Below are 26,160 nucleotides of genomic sequence, written 5' to 3' on the forward strand. Positions count from 1 at the left end.
CTTTGCTCCCAGGTTACAAGAAAGAAGCCAGAGAGAAGCTGTGATCCCATCTCCCTCCATGATTTTCTCCCTAACCCTCATTCATCCATCAGCCATTCAGCCCCACAAACCCCAGGGCTTGTCCCCAGCCCCTCCATCAGCTTTTCCATTCAAACAGCTGTGATTGTCCCACCTTCTGCCCAGGGAAGCAGTGTAGGCAAATGACCTCTGCGGCAGGTGAGGTTTTACTCTTGGTGTAGAGTTCCTCCTACTCTGTAGAGATAGGGTACGTTACCCTCCAGCCAGCTGAACTGGCTGCTCTGGCTGCCCCTACTCTGAACCAAACTCCCTGGCTGCAGCAGAGGTGAGCTCTTAGCAAAGGAGAAGGGTTGTGGTGCAGATAAACTCCCTTCACCTTCACAGCGAGGCCCCAGATAAATACGTGTGGGGTCTCACCGCCTTTTCTTAACTGCAGATCCTCGCTGGAGTCATGTCCTTGAAGTTGCCTCCTAGAAACTTCCCAGGTGAGAGGGAAATGGTGAGCTGGGCTTCAAGCAAAAGCTGATCAAGAGCTTTATCTGTGCCTTACCCAAAAGGGCACATCAGGATGAGACAGCTGGGTACCTCGTGCTTCCAAAAACGATGAGCTGGCGAGCTGCAAGCTGCACAGCAGAAAGGATCAAAAGCCTGCACAGCAAATTGGGCTGTGTGGTACCTCGTTACAGTCTGTTTCAGCTGTGCTGATACCTCTGCTTCAAAGCCTGCTGCAGTTCCTAGAGACAACATTAGCACTTCTTATGCAAGCTGAGAGCCTTGCCTGAGACTGGAGCTGGCCTCTCCTACAGAGGTGAGCTCCTCATGCCTGCATCAGCTGCTGGGGAGGCTTTGGGAGGCAGAAACAAGGTCTGAAATAGTTGGCTCCAACCCAGGTCGAGTTTGGCAGTGCTGGCATGGTGCACGCAGCCCCCATGCACCCTCTCAGCCCTCAGTGGGGAAGTGCTGAGAAGGAAACGAAACAAGCTTTCAACATGTGTCTGCTGGCCATGGGGGCAGCCTGAGGGGGCTGCATCCATCCATTCATCCAGCCAGCCAGCAGCCTGCAGGGGTGGGAAGCTTTGCCAGGGATCCCAGGGACAGCCCAGGACTGAGAGAAGAGCGAGAAGAGCCTGGGCTAGGCGGGAGGATGCTTCCCTCGCTACCGCACCAGGAGTGCTCAGCGCCAGGAGTTTGGGGGAGGAAAAGTGAAAGCTGGGCTCTGCTCTGGTGCAGTGCTGTTTCTTTATATGGCAACACAGGGAAATGTTTCCCTGGATACAGCAGGAATGAAGAGCAGGAAGCAAATCACTTTGATCACAACTCCAAAGGATTGGGGAGAGGGGGGTGGGGATGAGGTGTCCCTTTTTTTTTCTCCATCAAGTCATGATGTCTCCCACAAAGCTGGGCTGGGCTGCCGGTGGGCTATGGGGCCGGCCGGTCAGCACATCTCTTGCCTGTTTGGTTCAGCATCTCGCTGCTTCTAAGCAAACCTCTCAGCTGATCACCACCAGTCCCCTCGAGTAGCACTTCAGCTTCAGGGAGACTTTTCCTGGCCACAGAGCCCCCGACTTGGCATCGGTCTTGCACGAGGTCAGGGATTTGAGTGAGCGCTTCTCCTCTAAGGAAGCAACGCGTTTATCCTGAGCAATACACCCTGCCGTGACACTGTCTTCCACGGGGTTCCACACCATTTCCATCAGGAGCCCATTAAGGCTGCAGGGAATGACAATTCCAGATTGATTAGCAGCACACCAGCACGTTATGAGTAACACAGCAGCACAAGGCTGGCCACACCATCATCAGAGCTTCCCCATTTCCCCCCTTGTTCTTCCTTAGGGCTGAGCATTACCTCAGTACCTGGGCAGAGCTCTCTCGGGGGCACGTGTGCCTGGGGGGAGCACTGCATCCCGCCGGCTGCTGGAGCCTGCACATGCCACGGGCCTGCAGAGAAGGCAGACGGCCTTAAACACTCCTCCTGTACAACCCAGTGATCACCCAGCTCAGAGTGTGACCCTGCTTTTACCTCATCACCTTTTCAGTGCCTTTCTCTCTGCATTTTACCCGAGTTGAAAGCACCGTTAGGCCAGCCGTCCCCAGCCTTAGCGAGAGAGGCTGTCCCACCACAGGGAGCTGGCTAGAGAAGGGACTCCAGCACCTCTCCTCTCGCCTGCCAGACCATCATCGCTCAAGATGTTTCACATTTTTTCTTTCCTCTTGCTTTACCACTGCTCAGCTGTTTGTTTTGCTCAGCCACGCTGGCTCATAACAGCAGCAAGGACTGGAGAGTCACTAATTTAGGACCGGAGAGGAGTTTTTTTTGCTGTTTTCTTCCCTTTTTCCTTCTGCTTTCACTCCCACTGTATCAGGGGAAGGAAAAACTGGGTTCAAACAGGTAGCAAACAGTTATCTACTAGTATTAGCTATCTGTCCAGGAACTGGGAAGTTTTTCTTTGGCTGTGGAGACAAAGTTCAGAAGGATGTGCCCCCAGCATAATTCAGATCTGGGTTCTTCAGGGAAGGCAAAGCAGCTGGGATCGTGCCAGCAGCGTTGGGATAAAAGCCTCTCCAGAAGAGGCTGGGCTGAGCTTCACAGCTTCCTTCCCACACCAAGCACCATAAAGCAGGCTGTGCACCCGCATGGATGGATGCTCCTGGCCAGCACAGGCCAACCATTAGTGCTTTAAATGCCCCTGGGGCATCCTTGGCTTTGACAAAGTGATTCTCTGTTTACATTAAGTGGTACTTGGAGACAATTTGGGGAGGAAATGGAAGAGGGCTAAATCCTAAAGCTGGCAGGTCCGTGCTGGGAACCCAGCCAGAACCCGGGTAATGGCCACTGTCTTCACTCTGCCCTGGGGGAAGCTGTAGCACCAACCAGCTCAGCTGCTCTCCGTGCTTGAAAGCTCTTTGCAGCAGGACTGGATGCTGTGGGTCTAGCACTTTGCCTCCACTCTGAAGCTGTGAGGGCTGATTGCTCTGCCCCTGCGTTCTGATCTGGAAACAGCCTGTGAGGGCCATGCTATAACCTGCATCAATCACTATGACTATTTTTCAGATCATATTTAGTGATCTGGTTTACAGATCCTTTGTGCCAGCACAATGGTCTGGTGTAGGGACAGGATGTTTAAAATCAATGTTAGCACCAGCTCTTGCATCTTCTGAAACTATATCCATGTGCCCTCTCTCATTCAGACCCTTCTGATACCTACTGCCATTGGCTCGGAGGTTGGATCTTGCAGCAAACAGACAAGAGCTCCAGCACCAACTTCCAAGAACAACTCTCTTACAAGTCCTGGTTTAAGCTGGGATAATTTTCTCCCTAGTAGCTGACACCAGGCTGTGTTCTGGATTTAGTGTGGGAATAATGTGGATAATGCAGTGATGCTTCTGTTGTTGCTAAGTAGTGAGAATCCCCAGTGAAGGATTTTTCGGTTTACCACATTCTGCCAGCAAGTAGTAGGTGCACAAGAAACTGGGAGGGAGCATGGCCAGAGTAGCTGACCCAAATTGTCCACAGGGCTTTTTCATGCCATAGACCATCAAGCCCAGTATATGAACTGGGGGCAGCTGGCAGGGAGGGTTGGATTGCTGCTGCTCTGCTGTCAGTCAGTGGGTAGTGAATAAGCGCTTTGGGCACCACTTGTCTTTTCCCTTGGGTTTTATTTCTCTCTCTTGTTCTATTCCTTTTCATTGCAATTATCGTGATACTGCTGTTATTACACTTTATTTCATTTTAGTTATTAAACTGTTATCTCAACCCACCACTTTACCTTTTATCTTTCTGCCTCTGCCCCTCATCCCACTGTGCAGGGGCTGTGAGCGAGCAGCCGTGTGGTGTTCAGTTGCTGAGTGAGCTTAAACCACACCATGCCCACAGATCAGGTCCCAGTTCAATCTCTTCTCTGCTTTTTCTTATTACATCATTTGTAACCACTCACCTACCCACATCATTGAAATCTCAAGGAATCCTGTGTGAGGCATTACACAGCTCTGCAGAGCCACAGAGCAACTAACCTGGAGCCACAAGAACTTGCTGGCTCAAGGTTGCACCGTGCAAAGTGGAAAACGTTGTGGGACAACAATTTTGACCCTTCCACAGGGATTCACAGAGGGGTGGGAAGCTGAAGGAAACTACTGTGCCAGTGGGAAAAAAGACCCAAGTCTGGTTCCCTGCTGCACAGGACAGAACAGCACCCAAACTATACAGTGGCTCACGTGCAGCAAGGCCAAGGGCACAAACAGCATCTGGAGCTTCAACGTGTGAGCGTGCCGCCAGCAGCTGGCTGCCAGGGCGGCTCCGCTCTGTGCCACAGCAGTGCCTGCCCCGCTGGCCTCACTGCTGCAGGATGATCCTATGATGGGGAAGCAATTTCAGGGTAACTTAAAGGGCCTGCTGTTCACAGAGATACCCCTACAGGTTTCTGCAAAACAGCTCTGGAAAAAGATCAAAGTATCGGAAGCAGGGAACTCAGAGTATCCACGAGACAGCAGCACCTGCGCTCCACTCACCACAAATGCTCCTCCAGCTCTTTGCACCTTAATCCCCATCCAGGCTTTCAAACCGTGTCTCTCACACCACCAGAGGCTCTTTGTGCTCACACTGACCTGTGATGTGTCTGCTCCCACCCGTGTAGCAGCGCAGGGTGAACCTTCACATCTCCTCCTTCTACACACATCTCCCTCTTTAACTTCTACCTATACTTAATTTTCTTAATGAGAAGACTCTGCCTCCTCTCAACCTTTGCTTGGCAGCAATCCCAGCTTTGGGAGCAGTGGACACTGCAGGGTGCTCCTCACTGCCCTGTGCTGTCCAGCTCTGACCTTGGCAGCAGCACCATTCTCCTGGAAAACACCAGCGCTTCCTTCCCTCCCATCAGGTGCTGACCCAGTCCCAAATTCTGACTTGCCCTGCACCTGGAGCAGTTTAAGGGGCCAGAAGATGAATGCAGCCCCAAGTTCTTTACCCCATTTCTAGCAGAACTGTTACAAAAAGCAGATCTTATTTTTAGACAAGCTGGAAGATGAGTGAAAGGCCGTTTTGCCAAGCCACTGATAAAACAGACTTCTAGACTTACCTATCACCCCCTCTGCTACCCTCACCTTCCAGTGACTCCAGAGACTGGAAAGGAAAGCAAAGCAGAGAGTTTGTTTGCACAGTTGTTGGTTACAGACTCAGAAATCCCATCTTCAGGCCAAGGACAGAAGGAGCTCGGCTCAAATTCAGAGCTCCATGTTTTGAAGAGATAAACCCTCTGGAAGCACACAAAGGAGGAGCATTATCTTCCTCCCAACCCCCTGGTGACTGGCTGAGGGTCGGGTGACACCCAGACTTCTGCTACAGAGTTACTTGGCATCAGGGGAGGTCCCACAGGGCAGCTGAGGGACAGGCTGCTGCTTGGCACCACCACATCTGCCACCTTTGGGGTCAGGGGCCGGTCCCCACTGCACCTCAGGAAGGATGGAACGGCAACACAGGCACACACCGACTGCAGCACATGGATAATCTTTATTGGTAACATCAGTGGAGCACCAGGAAACCATTACTGACTGTAGTGGTGACACACAGCTGAGGCACATGCTAAGGCACTTTTATTATATATATATATATATAAAAAAAAATTAGGTGTTTTTTTGTGTGTGACAGCAACTGGGACACGAGGCTCCTGCACTCAGAGCTTCAGGCATACAGTATGGTGCTTCATATTTAATTGGTTTTACTTTGCTCTTAAGTAGGTCTAAATGCAGCATATACAATATGGTTAAGAATACAGGTAAATCCAGCAACCAGTGTATGGTGTAGAAAAGTAAAGACTATCTCTATATAACCATGGTCCCAATAGAAAGGCAGTGATAAAGACCTTTATTTTTTTTTCTTAATTACTTATTAGGAGAGATACAAAGGCCTTACATAGATCTGTGCAGATTAAAGGGTTTTTAATATACTCTTAAGTCAATGGTGCACAATAACTAATCCCAACCCCTGGTTACAGAGCAGGTGCGAGAGGCTTGGACATGTCAATAAAAGAGGGATTTCCCTCCCCTTATCCCCACCCCTCTGCTCACTACCCTGTTAAATGCCTCTAGATTCTGTCTATTGCCATTAAATATATTTGGTCCCCCAGAGATCCTCAGACAAGCACAAAGCCATTGTTCTGCTTCCCCAGCCTGTCATCAGCTACTGGTCCACGCTACCTTAGATGAAACCGCTCAGAGGCAGATACTAACAAGACATCATTGCACTTCAGAGATCTGTCCAGACAGTAAAAACAAGGAGGAGGGGGGGAAAAAAGAAACCACAGAGACAACTTTGGCAAGTCCTCCAGGTAACTGGTCCCGAGAGGGGCTTCCCTCTTCAGCCCTCCCTGGGAACACGGAGAGAAGGAAGGGCAAATTGCCATGGCCAAAGCACACCGTTTTTCCTGAAACCGCTCCCGAACCACGTGGGTGGGCAGATTAAAAAAGGCAGAAGTCTGAGGTCACTGAACATGATTGCCGAAAGCAAACAAAGAGGGAGGGGGGAAAGAATACAGGAAGGAGCTTCCCTGCAGCTAGAATCAAAGACAAAAGGAGATTTACAGCAAAAATAATCTTTCCCTAACCCCATTCCCTCCAAACTGTGTAAGGATTCACCAGCAGGCATGGCACAGAACAGTTCTACAGGCCTTTGTAGCGGCCAAACTGCTGGTCAGATTTTAGAGCCCCGACTCTTTGGCATTAAATACAAAGAGGATTAGGAAACCGGAAAGAGGAGGAAACTGGGAACACACAGATGCCCAGTGGCTCCAGAAACACAGAGCTGGGCTTGCTCTGTAGAGCCCCAGCCAATTTAGGAGGAGAGGGTTTGCTGAAAGTCCAATGGAAGAAGGGAGGGTGGATGGGACACTCCATCACGTGTAACCTGGGTCAAACGGGAGGACTTATTCAGTAGCTTTGGCATCACCAGCTTCTGCCTTGCCGTCCACTTCCTCATCGGAGCACTCTCCCGCACCCTTCCTGACGATTCGACGTGTCACGACGAAGGGCAGGTCCCCGCGCCTGGGGAGGGACGGGCAGCAGTCAGCCACGCTCTGGGGAGAGCCCAGGAGGTGCCCGACCCTGCTGCCTGCTGCACAGCACTATTGGCTGGGCTGGCTGCCACGGCACAGCACCAAGCGCTCCTCCTTACCTGAGTTTGCTCTTCAGGGAGCTGACTTCTCTGTTCATGGCATCGGCTGTCTCAGTGGCATCCTCCAGCTCACGCTGCAGCTTCCTTCGGGATGCGTTGGCTCGCTGGGCTTCCTCCTCGGCTTCCTCGAGCTGGCGCTTCAGCTGCTTCAGGCGCATGTTTGCCTTGTCCGCCTGAGCGTGGAGAGGGGGGTGGGCAAAGAATGAAATAAAAGGGCAACGTTTCTCCAGAGTTGCAGCACAGCAGTTACAGCAGCAAAAGGCAGAGTTTCCCAAGCCCTCCCCTCTTCCCTTTCTGAAGGTTGCTGCCCAGGACTTCACAGCCTCAAGCTTTTCCTTAACAGCACTATGTTTTCACTTGTATCACCTTGTCACCGTCACAGCAAGGGCAAAGGGGAGAAATCCCAAGGAAGGCTAACAATAGAGCAGCTGATGCCTTGGTCATAGAAGGGCAATCCTCCGAGCAGCAGAGCGTCCCGTGCTGCAGGTAACCATACACACCTGATCTTTGAACTGCTCGGCGTTGCGCCTCTCGTCATCCACCTGCAGCAGGATGTCCTTCAGCTTCTTCTCGGCGCGGCGCACCTGCTTGCTGGCAGCCTGCCGCTCCCTGCGCAGAAACACAGCGGCGTCACAACGCCCGGCTCGGGCAGCTTACCAAGAAGGGAGGCAGACAGCAATAGGACTCCCAGCTTAGGGGAAAGAGGGGGGTGGGAAGCGGTGTTTCCCAGAAACAACCAAAAGGCACCGATGTCACACAGACAGCTTCTCGAAGCTACAGAGGGGCAGCAAGTGTGCCACAGCTGCGGTTTTGGAGCAGTTAAGTCTGGAAGAAACTGGAAGTTTCTACAGTGAAAAACAAGGGAGGCTTGCCAAGACCTTACTTGTGTGTTACCCAGCGTACCTAGGATGAAACCCGCACAAATCACAATTTGTAGAGAAGAGCTTAAAGCTCCAGAGCAGGTAGAGACTTGTAGAACAGAGGGAGTTTCTACCAGGACATACTTTGTCTCCATGTCCAGCTGCTCTTCCAGCTGTGCTATCTTTGCTTCCAGGGCCGTGATGGTAGCCTTGTACTTGGACTTGACTGCGCTCTCCATCTCCTGCAGCTTAAGCTTCAGCTCCTTGTTCTGGCGCTCCATCTGCTGGCGAGCGTTCTCGTTCTTCTGCGCGTTGCTGCGCTCAGCGTTCAGGTCGGCGTTCATCTGGTCAATCTGCAGAAAGAAGAAGGAACTCAGCCCATTGAGCCCTCCAGCCTCAAGGCACATTTATTTCTTGGACACGTGCTGACATGCAAAGAAGGGGGACCCGCAGAGTGAGCTGAATGCCTGGAGTAACTGCGATGCAGAGGGAGCTGTCTGTAGAGCATTCCTCAAAATATCTTACTTTACCCAGACTTTCAAAGTAATTCCTTCAACAACAGGTTTATCAACCTCCTCTCAGGGCTAAATTTGCCAGTCACATATGGTGCTTTTAAGGGGGAAGGCCACAGCTTAGCACTTAACATATTTATTACCAGTCATACTGAATTACAAAAACCCAGAGGCAAAGGGATCCAATACATGTGCTCTTCTAATTTATCATTTATTTGCTGTCCGCCCATTTCCACTACGGAGGAGCAGCTTAAAAATATTGACTTTCAAAGGTGGAAAGGCAAGAACTCAGCCCACTTCCAAGCCAAGGCTCTCGCTGATGGTCAGCCAAGTAGAGAACTGTGCTCTCAGGCACCAGAGCGAGAAGGTGTTTGGAAAGCCATCAGCCCAGCTCCTCGGCTTTGGAGCACTAAAAAAGCAACAGCCTGACTCTCAGACTTCAGGCAGATAAAATACGGCAGAGAACTGGCAGACTAAGATCATGATTTCTATAGCAGCCTAACAAATTCCATATGGTTAGTCCATTTGAAGAAGCGTAGCACTGGCAGAACAGTCATTTTCCAAGCACACTGTGGCACTGTTGAGCGTGCCAAGTTGGAGCAGCATGCCACAGATCATCTTTCTCATAATCACTTAATACAGGAAAAAAAACCCCACCAAACCTCCCTCTTTTTTTTTTTAATAGCTTGGGAGATTGTTCCAGCTACCCAATGGTTTACATGATCAAAACCAGTGAGTTAACATGAGCTCTGATTGCCCATCCTCCTTTCTCTATTGAGACATTCACATGTTTCATCTTGCTCGCAACTTCTGAGGGTCTATATTGTACCCAGAGCAGCAGCTGGCATCACTCAGGGTGCACTCCGACAATTTACAGACTAGAGGGGCTCTGCTGGCACAGGCAGCCTCAACAGGTACCTGCAGATTTGCTTTCTTCAGCCGGTCATTGATTATCTCTGTGTTGCCCTGTTCTTCTTCTAACTCCTCCTCCAGCTGAGCTATCCGGGCCTCCAGACGTCTTTTCTCCTCCATGGCCAGTGCTCTGTAGGACACAGAAGGGTTAAAGCAGCGTTGGTGGTGTTAATGGAGAGGCATTCCTTTTACAGAACAAGCTCAATCTTCCACGAGGAAACGGGATACAGAGCATGCTGCAGTCTACATAAAAATAACAGCCTGCAAAGTATTTTTCTCCTATGGGCTCCTCCACCCTTAAAGAAGGAACATTACTCACCCTTTACCACTGTTGTTGGCAATCTCATCAGCCAGCTCATCCCTTTCTTGCTGGGCCTGGCGCTTGGCACGCTCGGCAGCTGCAAGTTCCTGGAATGAAAACGAGACGGTCGGTGATCCAATGGGAAGTACCAATTAATGCAGCATAGGAAAAAGTAGTTACTGGTAAGGGGTGGTATGGTCTCTAGCTAGATCCAGACTTAATTATAAGACAGAGTCTGTTCCACTCCCACCCCACAGCTTCCTTTGTTTTGCACACTCCTATCACAGCTCTCTAGAAAGGGCTAAAGTCTGCATTTTGAAGTGGACTTTTTATTTGAGCAGAGCAAAAAGTATAAAAGAAGGGAAATAACCACTCTGGCTCAGACTGCCACACTTAGCTCTCAGCCAAAGAAAACCAACAAGCCCTTGACTTGCATGAGTATTCCATTACCTCCTGCAACTGGATCATCTCTGCCTCCATGCTCTTCAACTTCTTCTCGTTTTCTTTGGCCTGTGCCAAGATTTCTTCTCTGGAAGTACGTGTGTCCTCCAGTTCCCGCATGTAATCCTTCATTTGTGCCTGGAACCAAGAAAAATGGATGAATTTCAGAGTATCTACATTAACAAATAGGGTTTGTTTATCTTACAGGAAGCAAGGAGAGGGAAAATGGAAACTGGGATCCATTAATCTTCAGCCATTGAAAAGGTTGCTGTAGAAAGGAAAGGAACCATCCTTTTTCCCATTTCACAAGCGACAAGGAGAAATAGTAATGGAAGCAAACCAGGGTGTGTGAATCACAGGAAAAAAGAAAGTCTTGTCAGATGCAGGGAGGGGGAAGGGAGGGCACGTGAAGCTTTCTAGTGACTCATAGAATGGTAGGGGTTAGAAGGGACGTTAAGAGATCATCTAAGTCCAACCCCCCTTCCAAAGCAGATACAGCTAGATAGAACAGACAGCCTAGGGAGGATCTGGAGTTTTTCCTAAGAACAGATCAGACAAATACCTGTAGGAATTACAAAGGCTGTCTTGTGGCAGGAGAAGGCTCAAGTGATAAAGTCCCTCTAGCTTTGCAGCTCCATAATTCTTTCCAAAACCACTGACACGAGGCAAGCACTGGAGTGAACCTTCCCTACAGCTTGTCTCCCAGGGAGTCAAACAGGTAGATGAGGGTTACAAGGTTCTGCTGCTCTTGTGACACTGATGCACGGGGCTGACGGGGTGAAGGTTTGTACCCCATTTCCCTGGGTAAATGCTCTACAGGCAGCTGAAACAGCTGCAGGGCCTCACCTGCAGTTTGCGGAGCTGCTTGATGGCTTCTTCACGGTTCTTGTTAGCAGTGTCTATGTGGCTTTCCAAATCCTTCAGGTCCAACTCCAGCTTCTTCCTGGCAGCGACAGCGATGGAACGCTGTTTTCGTTCATCTTCCAGTTCCACCTCCATCTCCCGTACCTGGAGGGACAAACAGAGGCATCAGCATTCCAGCTCCCTCGTTTCCCAACAGCCACTTCTCACATCCCCCTTTCAAACTGTACATAAGTGCAGGCATGTGACTTGTTTTCACTCTTCCTGGCAGGGGGACGGGGCTAGCATTCCTCACTAATAAAGCTACATGGGTTCCTTTGGTAGACAAAGGCTGTTTGAACAATCCTGCACACAACGGAAAACATCTCTCACAGCTTTGCAGTGCTGCTTGGAGAGTTACCATTAACAAGGACCTGTAGGTTAGCAGTGCCTGTGTAACCACCTTTGGACACAAGTGCCTTTGTGTGGGGAACACTTTCAGGATTTACAGAGCAACTCTTACTTGTCTAATCAGCTGTTTCCTCTTCTCTTCGTTCTGTTCATCACGCCCCTGGAGGTCCCGGTCAAACTGTGCCTTCATGGCCTGTTGGTTCACTTCTAGCCGCAGTTTGGCATCCTCTGTGGCCTGCAGTTCATCCTCCAGCTCTTCCAGCTGTGTCTTCATCTCCTCCACCTGCTGCTCCAAGGCTCGCTTAGCCTTCTCCAGTTCATGGACCTACAGCACAGTACCACATGTGAGGCTTCCTCAAAGGGTACAGACAATTTCACCTACCCTAAGAGCAAAAAACTCTATGAACAGCCACTCACGTAAGACAGGACACAAGAACACTGCATCTATCCCCTCTGTTAGGGCAGAGGTACCCCTCAAAGCCAGCTGCTTGCACGCCTGCAAGCTGCCAGTGTGAACCACGACTACTCGTTAGAGTTCTGGTCACGTATGTGTGGTGGTGGGGAGAAAGAGAAAAGCCTTTGTTAGCCCAGTCCTGACCTACTGCAGACTCACCAGAGCTGGACACCTCTGGTTCTAAACAGAATTCAAGAAAATGCTTTTTAGTTTCTGGGTTTTTTTATTTTCCTTCCTGTTTGTCAGAACATTTTTGTCTTGAAATATTGAGGTTTCTGTCTTCCATTCCCTGGCTAATTCCTGTGTTTTACATACCAGGCTTGCATCACACCTTGATCTCTGCCACAGTGATACCAGGCAACTGTCAGGCTCTTCCACACACACATCTGTCTCGCTTACTACCGTAATACAAATGTTAACAGCCACAAGCTCACAAGGTGCCCAGTATCCTCTACGACACTCCTCTGTGCTCACATCAGCATAAGGTTTTTGCAGCCTTAAATTAACGGCATTCACCTGTGTGACGTTTCCTGCCTAGACACTCAAACTTCATACTTACACTTTTCCCAACATCATCCTTTGAACTCATCAGATCTTCCATCTCTGCACGGAACTGCTTATTGATTCGCTCCAGCTCAGCTTTCTGCTCTATGGCTTCTTCCAGGTCTCTGGCCAAGGAAAGGGCCTTAGTCTCCTTCTCACGGGCTTCTGCTTCAGCACGGTCCCGTTCCTCTGCATACTTGGCAGAGATGTTCTTCTCCTCTGCCAAGAGCTACAAGAGCACAGCATCAGTATTCTGAAAAATTACTGACAACTTCCTAACAAGTTGAACATACATCTTTTCATTACTCCCTTCTTAGTAACGCCTGCTATGGATAGAAGGAACCAAGATTCTGCAGCTTCAAAGAAGGAAACATGCCATCCCAGCTTTAACAACTGTGCTGATACCAAATGAACAAACTTCTGACATCCTAGGCCTTCCAACCTGTTATTTCCAGCTTCCTCTCAAGAACAATCCGCAAACAGCACTTTGAACTTGATCTTGGTCTTGAGATAAATACAATCTCTTTGGGAAAAGCAGCATCAGTAAACTTCTTATGCATGGAACAGAAATAATTTACTTCTCTGAAAGCTTATTTCTCCACTCTACATGTTATGGCTTGGTTCAGAAATAAATACCCGCTTGTCCAAGCAGCATTGCTTAAGTAGTCTTAAGGCAGATTTGTCAATACAATGCACCTACTGGATGCCCAGTGACTGAAGTCATACCTGATCAAACTTCTTCTGCTTCTTCTCTAGGTTGGAAACGATCTGCCGTTGATGATCGAGGTCCACGGCAAGGTCATCCAGCTCTTGCTGCAGGCGGGTCTTTGTTTTTTCCAGCTTGTCATAGGCAGCTGTCTTCTCTTCATAACGTTGGCTCAAGCCCTCCAAGTCCTTCTGCAGCTTCTTCCTGGCTTCCTCCGCTGACTCAAGGCAGCCCAGACCATCATCCATCTTCTTCTTTGCATCTATTGCCTAGAGGAGAGCAAAGGTCACACGTGAAGCTGTGCCACCCACAACACCATATGGAGTTTACTGATACCAGAATCTAAGGCACTACATGTTCGTTTCTGAAGGTACTGCTTCCCCCTCAGATAATACTACGTGACTGAATTCCCAAAGGAATATCTGGATAAAAATCTACAAGCAGTTCATATGGTCATTACAGACCACTTCATTTCCTCTTTTGCCCAAATCAGCAGGATCACAGACCTCCACTCATGCTTCCTCTCAGAAGGTTTATAGGATGCAGACCCTGTACCTGTTGCTGAAGAATAGAGATTTGTTTCTCTAGGTTTCTCTTTGCCTCCTCTTCTTCTTCCAGTTGCTCTTTGAAACTGTTCTTCTCGTCCTCCATTTGCTTCAGCTTAGTGCTGAGGCTCAGTTTTAGGCGAGTCTCCTCCTGCAGCAGCTCCTATAAAGCAAACATCCCAGTGGAATTCAGCACTGCTCCTTGGCTTTAAAGGCTCACAATCCTCACCCACTCTTTCCAGAATGAGTACTTTTGAAGTTGAGTTTAAGTATGCAACAAATTTCACAGATAAGACAACCAAAGACAGAATTTAAGTAACTGTCTTCTACTAAGCCAGCACAGAAACAAAATATGCAGAAAGTCCTATTCTGCCATACCCTCTAAAGATTACAGTATACTACCTCACTACACAAGCCATCCACAGTCCTTTCTGGAGTGTCCCAAGTAGCATACAAAGCATTAAAACCTCTCTTGACAATAGTGTGACTGTACCCTGGTACATGACTTTCTCATATCCAAGTATCAAAGAAAGAGACAACAGGCTAAGGTTAGAAACAACCTTGGTCTTAGCAGATTTGTAAGACACTGGTCATTTGCTGACAACATTTATTAACTTATGCTGCCAGTGCTTGAGCTCGAGGATCTGTAGAGGCCCATAAGACCAGTCTTCAAACTCCTGCAATATTTTTTGTATTGCACAATCTTTTTTTCTTAAAAGATAAGTAGACAGAACATCAAAGACTGTTAAAGGCTGCTTAGTGTCTGAGGCTTGGCATGGTGTTTTGCCTTCCAACCCTCTGCTTGGTACTCCATGCTTTAGCAAAAGAAACATCTTCTGTTAATTGTAAATGGTTGTTTTATCCCAAAGTATAAGACTAAGAATAATCTTTTTCCTGAAAAAACACTAACTTGTTTGAAGTTATTACTTCCCTAACATCCACTGGGAAATAAAACTTTCTGCTTAGCTTTACAAGTTTACCAGAAATCACAAACACACACAAACCCTATCAAATACCAGCTATGAAGACCTCAAACAAGAATTTAGCATTCCAACACAGTTCAGGCATTAAAGAGCTCTCAAGCAGAAAGGTGATAGAGGAGGACTTCTAAATCTAAGACAAGGAAAAAGTTATGTATATTCTACATACTGAGGGAGCAGAATAAAGATAAACAGCATGTTTCTGCAGAAATGCTCTTAATACCACCCAATACAACCTCTTAACAAGAACCCAGACCTGTTCCTTTGAAGTGTTGTATATCGAGTGTTTAACAGTGTCTGGAGTGATTTCTCACTTTCAGACTGTGGCTGCAGGACACACAGATACCTGGGCTTCCAAAGCTCTCACCTGTGCATCCTGAAGCTGTGACTCCAGAGCAGAGAAGTCCTTTGCCAATTTGATTGATTTGCTGTCAGACTGGTTCAAAAGACCTGTGACATTGTCCAATTCGACCTGAAGGAGAGATCAAAGTACCAGTGATTAGATGCATCAGTAAAACCAAAGCTAGGAACAGATAAGCAGCTATGAGACCCAGAAATGAAAATGAGGCATCTCTCAACAGTGTATTATTTCCCAGGGAAATGAATGCATTGGCTCCTAAGTCCTAGGGATGACACAGAAAGATTTTTACCTGGGATCAACTTTGTTGGAGCAGTCTGCTGGGTTTGGTGATTTGGGGTTTTAAGGCCTATACGAGATTTTACACAGCCTGGCAAGAATTTTGAAAGCCTCTATTAAACTATCTTCTATTTTATACTATCTGCTTCAGACTATGTATTTAGAGTCTCCAAACTACATTTTCACACACAGGCAATGCTCAACTTTTAATGACAACCCTCCATGAAGAGGGTGGTAGAAGACAATGAGGGATCAGTTCCTTTGAGAAAGGAGAAACTCCTAAATTTCCACATCATCCTTGAGCCACCTCTCATCATCGTCAACTACATTACAGACCTTCAAGACTCTGTCTTTCAGATTAGTTACACAATCAGGCTGTTTGTGCCACTCCAGGTTGACAAGCAGATGAATGTTTACAGAGCTGTACTGCATGAACTGTTGCGTTCTGAAGAGGAGCAGAGAGGCTGACACTTAAAGGCTTACAAAACTCAAATGGCAACTGGTTACTTCATCTTCTCAGGCCTGCCCATGATAAGTGACATAGACCCAAATGTCGTGCCCTGGCAATGAGTGAAGGAGTTTACACGATCCTTGTGAAACAAACTACAGATCTGCCCTTTGGGGGAACTTTATCCTCAGGAGGAACAAGATTTTTGAGCTAGTTATGAGTAGGCACCATCCTGCAACCTTTTCTCTCTAGCCCTGGGCTGAATCAGAAGCTAAGGAAAACCCTTATGCCACTCACCTGCAATTTGTTAACCCTCTCAGCCAGTTCAGTCTTCACTCTTTCACCTTCTGTAAATTTCACCTGCAGTTCTTGGAGCTGAGCATCAACTTTTTTCCGCTTGTTCTCAGCATCCCCTTTGCCTTGCAGAAGAACCTTCACCTCGTTGGACAATTCAGCCCTCTCACCCTCCAGAGCTTGTTTTGCTTTTTCAAGATTTGCTTTCACCTGAAGAGAGCAAAAAGAAAAATCATCAAAAATCCCCTCAGATTTTATATGTGGCAGGATTCTTCTCCTGAGTACTTTTTTCTCCAACAAGCAAGCTAATGTTGCAAACTTAGCAGCTAAGTTGTAGACTCCTTACTCTGAAAAAGTCATGTGAACAGTCTTTCACTGACAAGCAGGAGACAAATTAACAATCAGGGAACACAATACAGGAGACAGTCTTGCACCAGATTTCCAAACTGAAGGTTGTGCAAGTCAACAAGTGCTAGTAGTTAAAAGACAGTCTTGGTTATGCGGTATAACACGCCTGATGAGCGAAAAGAAGGAATGCAACTAAATAAAACAACTTCATACATGCTTCATAGTGAAAAATGATCTATCAAGGGAAGAAAAGCACATGTATCAGAAGCATAGTATCATGAACACTTCATGTTCTTCCACAGCTTTAAGACATGGTCACAGAGCAACTACTATTTCAGGAAACTGACGGCTTTGGCCTTGTGTTTTCTGTTCCACATACCCGTTTGGTTTGTTCTAACTGCTCTGCCAGCTCTTCAATAGCTTGTGAATGTTTCTGCCTCATCTCTTGGATTTGAGCTTCATGAGCCTTCGCTTCATCTTCAAGGGTCTTCTTCAAAACTGTCACTTCTTGTTCTCTCTTTGACCTGCAAAATTCACAAATTCCATTTAGATGCCAAGGAGAGAACGAAACACGTGTGTACGTCCCCCAGCAGCATCTCTAATGCAGATAAATGCCAAGGTCTGTTTGGTCTTACAAGCTATAATGACATCTTTCGAAGTTAGATCTTTGCAGCACTGCACCCTTCTGAAGTGCAAGCTGGCACCATTATCTTCAGCCTAAGAATCACAGAATCATCTTGGTTCAAAGGATCATAAAGTCCAACCACTCACCTCACACTGACAAGCCCAACAATAAACCATGTCCCTCAGCACCACAGCTACATGGCTTTTCCCCTTTTTATCTCCAGGGATGGGGACTCCATCACCTTCCTGGGCAGCCTGTGCCAGTGTCTAACAACCTTCTCAGTGAAAAAGTTCTTCCTAGTCCAATCTAAATCTCCCCTGGCACATGGTGGCCATTTCCTCTTGTCTTATCACTTGTTACTTGGGAAAAGAGACTGACTCCCACCTCACTACAACTCCCTTTCAGGTAGCTGTAGACAGTGATCATGTCTTCCCTCAGCCTCTTCTTCTCCAGACTAAACACCTCCAGCTCCCTCAGATACTCCTCATCAGGTTTGTGCTCCAGATCTTTCACCAGCTCCATTGCCCATCTCTGGACACTCTCCAGCACCTCAGTGTCTTTCTTGTAGTGAGGGGCCCAAAACTGAACACAGTATTGGAGGTGCAGCATCACCAGCACCGAGTATAGGAGACAATCCCTGGTCCTGCTGGCCACACTATTTCTGACCCAAACCAGGATGCCACTGGCCTTCTTGGCCACCCGGGCACACTGTTGGCTCATGTTCAGGCAGCTGTTGATTAACACCCCCAGGTTCTTTTCTGTCTGGCACCTTTCCAGCCACTCTGCCCCAAGCCTGTAGGGTTGCCTGGGGTTGTTGTGGCCCAAGTGCAGGACCTGGAACTTAGCCTCACTGAACCTCACACAATTGGCCTCGGAATATCGCTCCAGCCTGGCCAGGTTCCTCTGTAGAGCCTTCCTGTTACTAAGCAGATCTATGCTCCTGTCCATCTTCACATCATCTGCAAATTTACCGAGGGTGCACTCAATCCCCTCATCCAGATCACTGATATAGATGTTAAGCAGAACAAGCCCCTACACTGAGCCCTGGGGAACACCACTGATAACCAGCCACCAACTGGACTTAACTCTATACCCCTCCACTCTCTGGGCCCAGCCATCAATCCAGTGTTCCACTCAACAAAGAGCACACCCATCTAAGCTATGGGTAGCCAGTTTCTCCAGGAGGATGCTGTGGGGAATGGTGTTGAAGGCTTTACCAAAGTCCATGTAGATTGCATCCACACCCCTTGCCTCATCCACTAAGCTGGTCACCTTGTCACAGAAGGAGACCTGGTCAGTCAAGAAGGAGTTGGCTTACATAAAGCCATGGTGACTGGGTCTGAACCCTTGGTTGTCCTGTATGTGGCTCATGATGGCCTCAGAATTGAGTAGAGGCATAGAAGTATATGTCTCAGAAGTAACAGCCTGAAAGTATGAATATTTAAGGTGTATTGCTAACATCATGGTTAGGGAGCAGATTAACTTTCTCACATGCAGTCTTGACTACATCTTGCACACTACCTCCTCTTTCTGCAGTCACTGAGGCTGATAATCAGTCCACTCCAGTAAAGGCAGACTTGCTTTGGTAAGAGACTGGATGCGGCAGCTTTTATTTAAAAAGCCAAAACTACAACCAAATAAGACAACACAGCTACATGTTGGAGTTACCTGAGCTCTTGCTGAGCAGCTGTAGAATCTAGTGTGTCTTCTAGCTCTGTTTTCAATGCTTCCAGCTCTTCTCCCAGATCTCGCTTCTGTTTCTCAGCTTTATTCCTGAATGCTCTCTCTGACTCCAAGTCTTCCTGAAGCTCGGTGATCTGGGATTCCAGTTCCCTGATCTTTTTCAAGGCCATGTTCTTCTGAGCTGCTTCTTCTTCCACCCTGTGTTCAACATAGGGTTCTGGTCAGAGTCAGATTTAAACCACATGTAAATTAAAGCCACCTGTCCTACTAAGAATAATCAAGAAAAAACCTGGTATTGGTCAGAGCTACAATATTACATTAAAACTTTGATCCATGTACCATCTACAAATTCTAAGTTCTATTCCCCAATACTTGAGAGAGCACAACTACTTACCTTAAAGAAGGGGACAGAGAGAGACTGACAACACAAGGAAGCAGAAGAGAAAGCACCATTTTACATTGGAAATTGGACAGTTCACTGAATAGATGAATATAGCAACTACTAGATAGATAAGGGGTTGCCACTACTTTTTACCTCCCTCTGAAATCTTACTGTTCCACTGAAATATATGTGGTGCACATCACATTCATAGTCTAGTTCTGTACAGAGAATGTGGTAGTGAGCAAGTCAAAGAACTCTGAAGTCAAGGTCGTGGATCCTAACAGTCCACAGGCTGAAATACACCAGCCACAGATTCCATTCAGTCCCTATTCCAAAGCAAGACAAGACAAGAAATACTGCCCAACCTGGGGATCTCTGAACCCTGCAGCTCAGATTCTCACCTGGCTAAGGCTGCTTGCAGCTCCTCTTCCTTCTTGGCCAGTTGCATCTTGAGTTCTGCAATCTGAGCCTGCAGCTCAGCAATCTGGTCATGCAGATCACCGGAGTCCCCTTCAAGCTTTCGACGAGTCTTTTCCAATTCTTGCCTCTGCTTTTCTTCACGCCGCAGACGTTCTGATGGAGATGGGGACACATTAAGTTAGACAAACAACACATACTCGGTGGTATGGGCACAGAAAATAAAGCTACTTAAGAAAACTGTCCAAAGTCTAGCTGGAGTGCATTATCCTGTCAGAACCCATATATGCAACCATGCTCATATTTTGCCCTCAAAATATATCTGGGCAATTTCTCTTTTCCTTCATCTTACAGTTAAACCTCCTTCCCCGCTTCCACTGTAATAAACAACACCAGCACACCACCAGTCTCTCCCAACACCCACACCACACAGGCATAAGCACTTGTTAAGTGATGCTGAACACAAGGTCTGCTTTCCCTTTACTGAAACTAAGCAGGCTGTCTCCTGCTGTGTTAACCTGGGAAGGTTCCAGCTGAAGTGCCTCTAGCTTGAACTCTGAAGAACTCGCGCAAACAGGATATCAGAAACAGCACTAACCCTGACAGATTGATGCTGCTGGGAGTAGAAAAGGGGAGACACTTCCACAGCAGGAGAAGAAAGAGAACCAGCCTCTCTTCTCCATTGGCCTGCTGCTTTGGAGAGGATTTTTATTTAGAGCAAGGGCTCAGCTGACAAGGCACATAACCTTCAGCCAGCCACTCAACAGCTCTATCAAACCAATCAATGGCATACATGCTATAGACTAATTTTTAACCCTTCAGAAACTAGAGGGGACTAAAACTCTGGAAATGAAACTGAAGTGTAACACATTTTAACAAGAAACCACCTAAAACTAAATAAGCAAGTCCTTTGCAAGATTTGTCTTTAAAAAACAAAGAAAGAAACAGACTCCAAACTACCTTCAAGGTCTGTAATCATGGCCTCATGCTTATTCTTGAGTTTGGCTAAACTCTTAGATTTCTCCTCTTCCTCTGTCAGGTTTGTTGTAAATTCAGACATTCTGTCTTCCAATATTTTCTTTTCCTGCAGAATTAAGAAGGTAGTGTCAAAACTGAGTGGAAACAGAGATTTTTCCAGAGATGACTGTCAATGTCCTGAGTGCCTACTCCTGCTACAAGGAAACTTGGAAAGAAAGAAAACCTTTCAGGATTACAGTCAGTATTCAAACCAACGCTACTTAAAAGATTTGCATTTGATATCCCTTTCAGAGCTGAAAGGGAAGCTGTTTATTAAATAACTGATACTGTTTGGTATAACAATGTGCCAGAAAATGCTTGCTCATGGATCATTATTTAGATAAGACTACTTAAATATACAATACTGACTTGGTAAAGAATACAGACATGTAGCTAATTTTCAAGAAATTCAAGTCAGAGTTGTCAAGGACAACACTGAAATAACTCATAAGTTCCCCTGTAATATGGGAAAGGTCAGCCTTTGCTGGTGGCTCCAGGAGAAACACCTCTGCACCTTTAGCCTGCATAAGAAACTGCAGGAGTCTTACCTTAGACAATTTGAGATTCTGATCTTCCAGAAGTATCACATCTTCTTCTAGCTTCTTCAATTTGGCCTCTGTGGTCACTTTTTCTAGCTGCAACTTCTGCCTCGCGCTTTCCTCTTCTTCAAGCTGCTCCTCTAGTTCCTTCACAACACCCACAGGAAAGTAAGGCATTTGTCAGTGCTGGTCGCTAACAAATGTAACAGCCCCATAGCAATCCTGCAGCTTGGAAGGTTTCTTTACCCTTCCTTCAAGGTATTGTTGGTACTTTCCAGAAGTGGCATCTCTAGCATGACTTAATGCATCATACTGTACTCTTAACAAACATGTTTTCTAGCAGAATAAACAATGCCATTTTGCAAAGGAGAATGCCACCATTCCCAGCACACCTGGCTTAAGCAAAGACTTGTCTAATTAATCAGCAAGCAGCCGTTATCTTCAAGAACAGAAAAGCTCAATCCAGATGACTGAATGAATGCCTCAGGCTCAGCACAAGACTCACTGTCCTATTGCTATTTCTCTCTTCTCCTGTTGCCCTCCAAGCTGAGTCATAAGAACCACTCTAAACCCTTACTATCCTCTTTACTGACAGGAGACAGCATTCCTAAGGTATTACCTGGATGTTCTGCTGCATTTTCTTCTTTTCAGCCTGCAGATGTTGACACCGTTCTTCCTCTTCTTCCACCCTTGCTTCCAGGTCATGACATATCTCCTCCAGTTCTTGTTTCTTGGCTGTCAGGCGGGCTCTTATTTCCTCAGCTTCCGCACAGAGTTCAGTTTCTGCTTGCAACTGTTCCTGCAGCTGCATCTTCTCTGCCATTAGCTACATTGGACACAAAGGCATAAAAAAAGACAAGCTCCAATTTACCAAAGTCCTTAGCAATCTCTGTTAGGTGAAGTTTTGTGCTCCTGTGTGCCATAGTTACAGCCTTCCATCACTGTAGCAGTGTCCTGCTGCTACTAAAAAGCCAAACATCAAAACACAGTTTTCAGGTGTTTGTTCTCTTTTACCAACCATGCACTGCAACAACATATTCCATTAGCCCTAAGATATTTCTCAAGGCCATATCCATTTGAAATAAGTAACACAAGTAATTGTCAGCCCCATGGAAAAACAATCCTGCTGCCACCTTCTGTGTACCAAACAAAAACGATGACATTAATGATGAAGTTGAATTCAACTAGCTTGCTCTAATATACAGCCAAAGGAGACTTTTCTTCATAAAAAGGCTATAGAAGGGCAATAGGTAGCCACTGCACAAAATGACCTGCTGGAAGAATTGAGCTAGGAAGAAGGGTAAAGAAAAATGAACAAGATGACAGTGAAGTCACATATTTCAAGCTGGAATCCTACAGCTTGGCTATCAAAGCAATAATGCAAAAGAGGTGGTCTCAAGCAGCTGGCCAAGTAGAGAGAAGATGACTTTTACACATGAGATTTGCAAACTCACCTGAGCCTGGAAGGTCTCCATCTCACTCAGTCTATTTTCTGCAGCTAGCTGCTTCTCCTTAACTTTTATGAGTTCTTCCTCCTTGGCCATCATCTCCTCTTCTTGTCTGCTTACTTGCAGAAGGGGCTTCACCTGAAAGGGAAACCAAGGCAATGAGATGTGTACAAGGAACAAAGAAAATAATGAAGGAATGCTCTTGTATTTGATAAGTACTGATTAAAGCAACATTTTAGACAAGCGTCATATTTGAAGAACTGACCAACTGTTTTGTTGTGAACACTGGGAGGATCATAGAGGATTAGATTTTATCCACTCTGCCAATAACACGCTTTCTGCCTCCCCAACTTTTCTTCCAGGATGGGATGCATCAGAAAAGGGTTGGGTAAATTCCAAATCCTCAAGGGTTAAGTAGTAATAGCACAAGAATTAAAAAAAAGCCATACAGCGGGGCAAGTTACAGGTAGCTCAATGTAAACAGAACACAAACACACCCAGCTCCTCCATCAAAATCTCTGAGAAGTTATTTCATAGGAAACAGAAGAAAAGTTTAAACTCTGCTCTCAACTCTCTAAGAAGCAAGAAAAGCCCATCCATTTAGAAAAGTACCATTTCTTCATTCGTTCATCGTCTTTATAAAAATGTAAAGTATCCTACAAGTCTAACAGCAAGGTCAGACCTCAGTGTTTTCCTTTTCTCTTGCAAAAGATGGCACAATTTTTGTCTAACTAAATTGACTAGCCACATAATAAGGGACTCTTTCAAGTGCCATATCACCAGAGCAAGGGATCCTCTTGCTCTTCTTAATCATAAAGCATTAAAAGATGACTTCTGGTTTTCCACAGTATTACTTGGATATAGCCTTGCACTTGGGTTTATGCAGGCATACTGCACAGCAATAAAATATGCTATGACATTCTCCTCCTAAATCAATCAAGGTGTGGTTGCAAGCCAACTCAACTGTTGAGGAAGTGGGTTTTGTGCTCTAGTTCAAGCTGAAAAGCTGAAATTACACCCAAACTCAAAACTGCAATGGGGAAAAAATATATTACCTTGGTGAACAACCTCCACCATTGCCAGTTCCGCAGTTTCAAATAGGCAGCACAGTTCCTTTGGAGCACTTTCATGGCTGTCAGCTGCTGTTGGCGCTTGGCAAAGGCTCTGCAAGATAAGTGAGGGTCAGACAAGAAAATCACAATGGAATGCAACTGTCTCCATCAAACTCTTTCTTAGACATCTCTACATTTTTGCTTTAGAAAGTTCCTCCTAAAAGACTCAACAAAACTTCCAGTGAACTTCCTCTGTTCTTTCAAGTTTTTTTCTGCTCAGGTTATTGTTTCCTTTTCAAATTTCATATTTAGTAAAACTTTTCCCTAATGCCTTCTAATCTGCAAAGCCTCACTATTTTCACTTCAAAAAAGAGCTGTTTGAAACAGAGGTGTGTTTTCCTGCCAATCTGACAGACAGTACTTTTGGTTTTAGTGCTGTACAGTTTACCCAATAGCTTAAGGGAAATACTACAACTCCCAAACCAGCACCGCAGCAAAAACTTTTCATTTTCACATTTGCAGTTTGCAACACTTCTGTCAAAAACTTTGCCTGCTGTATTGTATTCCTACAGAGAGGAGTATATTGCTCTGGTAGCATGTAGGATAGCAGCAGACAGAGCTCCTGCAGGTGCCAGAAGTCTGGTATTACAGAGATCGGAAAAAAATAAAACATCAGCTGTTTAATAGAGAGCAAATAAATCGTGACCTTTATGATAGAAAATATCTCTTCTAGACATTTTTTTTCAAGAGAAACTTGTATCTGAATGGGAGAAACACACATTTATAATGTACTACACAAAATATGGTCCTTACTTTCTGGCCAGGTAGCCTCTGCAGCATGCTTGGAAGCCAATAATGACATCTGTGATCTTCAGGTCTCTTTCTTCTTCAAGATGAGCAAGGACTCCAGCTCTGAAAAACACTTTACTCTGTCCAATTCTGTAAAGGTTGGAATCCAGCTCCAATGCTTTGATCTAAAACAAGAAAGAGAAGAATTCAGCTCCTGCAAACATTGCTTCATGGCTGTAAGATACCCCTTTTCCTACACTGTGCCACTCAGGCTAACCAAAGTTGCTAGCTCCAATGAAGTCCTGTCTTAACTTGAGGAGCTGGAGCTCAGCCAAGCACAGCATGAAATGGAAACAGAAAATATGACAGAAAGTATTGTTTAATACAACACTACATCAAGCACCCAGAACCACAAGGATGCTGAGGAACATATGCCTAGTCCCAAGAGACCTCTTCCTTCCTTACAGGAAACACATCTGTTGATCCTTCCTATTTATATTTTCCCAGTCCTAATCTTTTCCAGAAAAAGGCACCCCAATCATCTCTCCCATACTTTAAAGGATTTGCTGTCAACACTTCCACTAGTTAAGAGGGATAAGGCATACTCTCTTAAGACTGAAAAAAAAGAATCCCTTTCAACCAAAGACAGTTCAGTCTCCCCTAGTCTTCAAGCTATAGAGCCAAAGCTTTCCCTTTGAAGAAAGCCATTCTGCAGAAATTAACTGGAGCCTTCACTAAAAGCATTTGTCATCAGCAGGTCATTACAAAAAGTTTGTTGAGGCTCATACTTTTAAGCATGTGCTAAAGACAGCATTAATGTTCCTTAGCATTTTGATTCCATGAATTCTGCTGGCATCTCAAAGTGTATATGTCTGTAGAAACAGAAAAATCCTCTTTGCCTAGGATTATTTAACCTCATCCTGGTCAAAAGCCTCCATCAGCAAAGCCAAGAAAAAGCTTTTTTGCATTCTCCTTCTCTCAGAGAAAACATTTGACTTCAGAATTTTGGTCTGAGAGGACGAGATATATTTAACATGCACAACTCTCATTTCCAAACCACACCCATAAAGTTTCTTCTATTGAAGTAGAGTTTCTGGGATGCCTTACCATCAGCACACAAGCCTGCTTTCCATCCATAAATCCTTTGGGAATTGCATTTGGAGTTAAAATTTCATATCTGAAAAGAAGAAAGCATTAGATGAGTTGCAAAAGTATATTTGAAAACAATAAAAAACAAAAAAAAACCCCAGTAAGGTTAGAAGAAAAGTAATGCATCTCCAGACAAGAGAACATGAAGCAGCAGTCTTAGATGAGGTCCTCTTCACCTTAACTACACACTTACTAAGGGAAGTCAAAGATGGTTTTTGGTAGGCTTTGTGTCAGGGAATACCAAGGGACAGATGTGCTGCCTTTGAAAAGAGTAGCAATCTAATTGCCAATTTTTGCCCTTATGTCTTAACTTTACCAGTGTAGATTCCTTCAAATTCTTTTCTAGGCCTTACCTTTGTCTGAATTCCTGGAACACAACTCTGTTGGGGAAACCCTGACGGCAAATGCGGATTCCCTCCAGCACTCCATTACAGCGAAGCTGGTCAAGGACCAAGTGGGGATCTAGTTTTCCAGCCTAGTGAAGAAAAAGCATATTTTATAAATTCAACAAAGTTTTTACAAAAGGGGTTTTACTCTCTTGTCTTCACCTCTCTTTTACATAAAGCAGCTAGTTCTCTCTTTTCCAGTTAAAAACAGTTGAAAATGTTTTGGTAAGTATACAGTTGCTTAGGATGACCTTAAAAGTT

At 46.0% G+C, this 26,160-nt stretch overlaps 1 protein-coding gene across 2 annotated transcripts in view; it reads right to left on the bottom strand.

Moving 5' to 3' along the window:
- Nucleotides 1-5,502: 5,502 nt before the first annotated feature.
- MYH9 (myosin heavy chain 9) overlaps nucleotides 5,503-26,160 on the bottom strand; it is a 73,701-nt gene continuing 53,043 nt past the window's right edge. For both annotated transcript variants that reach the window (XM_062011982.1, XM_062011975.1), the window contains exons 17-41: nucleotides 25,867-25,988; nucleotides 25,472-25,541; nucleotides 24,389-24,549; nucleotides 23,579-23,687; nucleotides 22,530-22,661; nucleotides 21,695-21,901; nucleotides 21,085-21,222; nucleotides 20,480-20,603; nucleotides 19,504-19,675; nucleotides 18,706-18,918; nucleotides 16,792-16,936; nucleotides 16,068-16,274; nucleotides 15,053-15,157; nucleotides 13,716-13,868; nucleotides 13,181-13,429; nucleotides 12,471-12,683; nucleotides 11,570-11,782; nucleotides 11,053-11,214; nucleotides 10,216-10,344; nucleotides 9,784-9,872; nucleotides 9,471-9,594; nucleotides 8,185-8,393; nucleotides 7,681-7,789; nucleotides 7,181-7,353; nucleotides 5,503-7,050 (exon numbers count right to left, since the gene is read on the bottom strand). In XM_062011982.1, coding sequence (XP_061867966.1) covers nucleotides 6,933-7,050; nucleotides 7,181-7,353; nucleotides 7,681-7,789; nucleotides 8,185-8,393; nucleotides 9,471-9,594; nucleotides 9,784-9,872; nucleotides 10,216-10,344; nucleotides 11,053-11,214; nucleotides 11,570-11,782; nucleotides 12,471-12,683; nucleotides 13,181-13,429; nucleotides 13,716-13,868; nucleotides 15,053-15,157; nucleotides 16,068-16,274; nucleotides 16,792-16,936; nucleotides 18,706-18,918; nucleotides 19,504-19,675; nucleotides 20,480-20,603; nucleotides 21,085-21,222; nucleotides 21,695-21,901; nucleotides 22,530-22,661; nucleotides 23,579-23,687; nucleotides 24,389-24,549; nucleotides 25,472-25,541; nucleotides 25,867-25,988 — 3,846 coding nt within the window. In that variant the 3' untranslated portion in view covers nucleotides 5,503-6,932. The remainder of the gene's footprint in view (nucleotides 7,051-7,180; nucleotides 7,354-7,680; nucleotides 7,790-8,184; nucleotides 8,394-9,470; nucleotides 9,595-9,783; nucleotides 9,873-10,215; nucleotides 10,345-11,052; nucleotides 11,215-11,569; nucleotides 11,783-12,470; nucleotides 12,684-13,180; nucleotides 13,430-13,715; nucleotides 13,869-15,052; nucleotides 15,158-16,067; nucleotides 16,275-16,791; nucleotides 16,937-18,705; nucleotides 18,919-19,503; nucleotides 19,676-20,479; nucleotides 20,604-21,084; nucleotides 21,223-21,694; nucleotides 21,902-22,529; nucleotides 22,662-23,578; nucleotides 23,688-24,388; nucleotides 24,550-25,471; nucleotides 25,542-25,866; nucleotides 25,989-26,160) is intronic.

This window comes from Colius striatus, chromosome 1, assembly GCF_028858725.1.
Source record: "Colius striatus isolate bColStr4 chromosome 1, bColStr4.1.hap1, whole genome shotgun sequence".
NCBI lineage: Eukaryota > Metazoa > Chordata > Aves > Coliiformes > Coliidae > Colius > Colius striatus.